Source organism: Lipotes vexillifer, unplaced genomic scaffold, assembly GCF_000442215.2.
Source record: "Lipotes vexillifer unplaced genomic scaffold, Lipotes_vexillifer_v1.1 scaffold496, whole genome shotgun sequence".
Taxonomy (NCBI): Eukaryota; Metazoa; Chordata; class Mammalia; order Artiodactyla; family Lipotidae; genus Lipotes; species Lipotes vexillifer.
This window is the reverse complement of record NW_006786690.1, coordinates 3982438-3986272: the sequence shown is the minus strand read 5'-3', so window position 1 is coordinate 3986272 and position 3835 is coordinate 3982438. Positions and strand designations below refer to the sequence as shown.

At 36.7% G+C, this 3835-nt stretch overlaps 1 protein-coding gene across 7 annotated transcripts in view; it reads right to left on the bottom strand.

The window, feature by feature from the left end:
- Positions 1–1860: 1860 nt before the first annotated feature.
- The window catches only part of HNRNPR (heterogeneous nuclear ribonucleoprotein R), a 35627-nt gene continuing 33652 nt past the window's right edge, over positions 1861–3835 (bottom strand). For 2 of the 7 annotated variants that reach the window (XM_007459185.1, XM_007459188.1), the window contains 2 exons: positions 3279–3400; positions 1861–3142 (listed from right to left, as the gene is read on the bottom strand). In XM_007459185.1, coding sequence (XP_007459247.1) covers positions 2530–3142; positions 3279–3400 — 735 coding nt within the window. In that variant the 3' untranslated portion in view covers positions 1861–2529. The remainder of the gene's footprint in view (positions 3143–3278; positions 3401–3835) is intronic. The other 5 variants (XM_007459191.1, XM_007459186.1, XM_007459187.1 and 2 more) reach the window with 4 other exon arrangements.

Below are 3835 nucleotides of genomic sequence, written 5' to 3'. Positions count from 1 at the left end.
ATGCAAATCTAGAATAAAAATCTCAACTGACATTTTTCAGGTTTGTATATTATTTAGATTGTTAAATTTACTTCTGTGAAAATTTAAGCTCTGAAGCTATTTTCTCGGAATAGCTTATAAGAAGACATCAACAAGGGAAAAGCTCTAGAGTGAGATTTAATGGTTATAAAGTTTTGTCTGTTAAAAAACCTACAAAGCAATATTACAGGGACACCTCTATAGATATATTTTTAATTGGTGAGAGCAAAATATAATTTGTAATTAAAGAAAAGGATTTTGACATGGAACCTAGGTTTGATTCTTATGTTCTTACTAGGGTTTATATTTTAGGATGGGCGGGGGAAGCACATAAATTACTTTTTCAGAATCACTTCTATTCCCATTCCTAATTTTGTTCCTAAGAACTTTGTAGCTGGTAACATCTAAGTTGTAAGAAATACAAACAATTCAAATTTTATTTCTAGATCCTCTCTTCTTTCCAAGAAAAATCAAGGTTTTACTTAAGTCTAATTTAGATTTATAGTTATAGCTTCAAATTGTATTTTCAAAGTTTAAAGGCAGAATTTAGAGAATGTTTGGTGTCTTTACTTGCATACATGGGCATAAGAAAAACAACCACATCTAAGCTTCATCAAATAGATACCCATGTTAACTTGACACTACTATACACAGCAATTATATATAATTCCTTTATTAGCTTCCAAAACATAAAAGGAATATTAACAAGGTCTGTTAACTTACTGTACTATGTAATAAGGGTACTTTTAAAGAGAAATCAGATATATTGACCTTCATCAGCAAATATTCATTTTCCTCCTCAAAGTCAAAAGAGAAGCCATGAAACCCAAAATATGATCTACCTGAGCTCACAAGGAATTAAGTGGCTTATAATTTTGAAATCTAATACTCCTGTCCTAAAAGACACCAAACAAGAACAAAACACAAAATAAAGGTGTGCCCATTTTAATTATTCTCCAATGGCTTATTTTTATAATTTAAAAACATTTTAGATTCACCTAAGAATAGAACAGAAGGGAAAATTTTATTGGTAATTTGAAAGTGACAGAGTTTTCTGCACTGTTAGGGTCAGATTCTTTTGTTCCTTTTATTCTCAAGCAAAAAAAAGTAGTTACAATAAATCAGAATTTCTCAAGGAAATGGAAATAGATGCTATGACTTGGCCAACAAAACTTTAGCCATTCGAGTATTAAAAAAAAATTAAAATAAGAGGTATTAACAGAAAGTCAGAAGTAGGACTACTGGATATTTTTTAAGCCTCTCTTAATAAGGCATGCGTGTTTCTCAGAGTAAATTTACATAGCAATAGGAAATTATATTCCTAAACCAGTAACTGAAGTGGTAGTCACAATCATGTATACTAAAAGTTTACATGAAGTTTAGTCCGCAGAGCAATTGACGCCACAGTACTAACATTTTTTCCTGTTATGTACATTCACTCCAGCAAATAAGGTCTTCAGACAACAAATTATCCTTTATAGAAAGAATGTGGGTCAAAATAAATTGCAGTCTGCTTCCCCAACCCCATTTTACTTAACGCAAATTATCCAATGCCTGCAAGAATGTTCAAAAGCCTTTGAACCTGTTTTTAATAAAAATAAAGGATAAAATTGCCAAATTAGAAAAGACTATGAGAGAACATCAATCAGTGCAGTGCTATTTGGAATAAATACTAGAATTTAGTCTAATTCTCAGTCTGATATCCACGATACATACTGGAATAGACAAGAAATTTTGCATGAATTTGATCACTCACATAGGCAGTTATAGTTTGAAAACAATATTCCTTGCAAGGATTACGAATAAAATAATGTTTTAGGACACAATTGAATTTGAAATAGGTAATGTTTTGAATAGATTTTTGAGTTTTATTGAAATCTTACATGAACAAGAAATTGGAAATACAATCACATCAAAGAACAAATTGTCACGGCTTTGACGTTTAAGCCAAACAAATTTTGTAGGGCAGATTTCAAAAAGGTGTGAAGTTATAACAATTTAAAAACACAGTTGACCTACTTCTAGGAATGCAAAACATACAATCATAGGTTATTTCCAATACAAGAAAACTTAAATTTGTTTGCTTTAATTTCTTAAAACTACTAAGACAAAGCACTAGCTTGTATTTTTATTTACAGCATACTCCATACTGCTAGGTAATCTATCCCAAATCCAAAAAATGAAGCTGTCCAAAACCAAAGGTTCTGCAAAATCATGATTTAACAGTGTGCTCAGCTTGTTTTGAAGCTAAAATGAAGCCTGAAAGGATAAAAGCATTGTAACTCCCAGAATAAGGGAACTCTGCAAGCCCAATAATGTCCAAGAGCATTTATGAAAAGAGGAAAAAATAAAAAGACTTGAGTATATACACAATAGTGATTTCTTCAGCCCAATACAAATGGCAGCAAATTGCTACTTAAAGATGAAACAGATAAGCCAATTTTTTTTTTGAAGGATGTAGATCTAGAGCCAATCGTATCTTGCCAGTATCATTTTCAAGCCCTCACTTGTCTATTTCCACTGTTGCCCATAAGTATCCTGATAAAATTCCTGGTTGTCATTATTGTAACCATAGTTACCAGAATAGTCACCACCTTGCTGAAGCGGCTGTTGAGCGATGGGCTGGGAACCCCAGTTCTGTTGGTTGTTGGTCTGACGGCGCTTGGAATCAGGTTGGTTGTACCCATCTGCCTTTCTCTTGCCTCCTACATTGCCCCCACGGTTGCCCCGAGATCCACGGGAACCACGGCCTCTCTGCTGTTGTGCAGGACCCCCTCTGCCACCCCTAGAGCCTCTTGGTGGTCCCAAAGGTGCCCCCCTTTGTGAATAGCCAGCTCTACCTCTTGGAGGTGGTGCTCCCCGCCCCCTTGGTGGTGGTGGAGCACCTCGCCCTCCCCTTCCTCCTCCTCTTCCTCTTACTGCATAGCCATCATCATAGCCGTAGTAGGGATCTTCATAGCCTCCACGATAGTCATGATAATCATAACCATAGTAATCATCATAGTAATCTTCATAGCCATAGTAATCTGGAGGGTAGCCATATCCACCTCTCCCCCCACCACGACCCCGACCTCTAATTGGAGGTGGCATACGAGGAGGAGGGTGATAGTAATAATCTTCATACCTAGCAATGGAGGGAAGGGAGAAAAGAAAAAACAAATTAGTTTGCTTCAAGACTCTTCCTGACTTTTTTAACTACCTGATCTCTGTTATCAAGTTATTCTCTGTTCAAAGATGTATTTACTAAAATGTAGACTCACGCAGTGCTTCTGGAGGCCTGTCTAGCAGCTTGGCGCTCTTTCCTTTTCTTGTCTGGTGGCTTGGCTAAGACTATTTCAATTTCTTCCCCTTCTATTTCTTTGCCATTCATTTCATCCATGGCCTATGCAAAATTAGGAAATAAATTTACTTTATACATTAACAGTACTTTAAACATAACAAACGTATCTGTGCCATTAATACACTTGATAAGCAATTTACTTCACAACTATTTTAATTTGCAAGATGAATATACCCACCAAGTTAAAAAAAAATACACAAAGAAAGTACTTGTTCCCCTCAATCCTACTTTCTTATGTGTAAATTATGTTGAGAACAAAACTGATGTCCTACCATTATACTTTAAATGATAGGGCTTCCCTGGTGGCACAGTGGTTGAGAGTCCACCTGCCGATACAGGGGACACGGGTTCGTGCCCCGGTCCGGGAAGATCCCACATGCCATGGAGCGGCTGGGCCCGTGAGCCATGGCCGCTGAGCCTGTGCGTCCAGAGCCTGCGCTCCGCAACAGGAGAGGCCACAACAGTAAGAGGCCCACG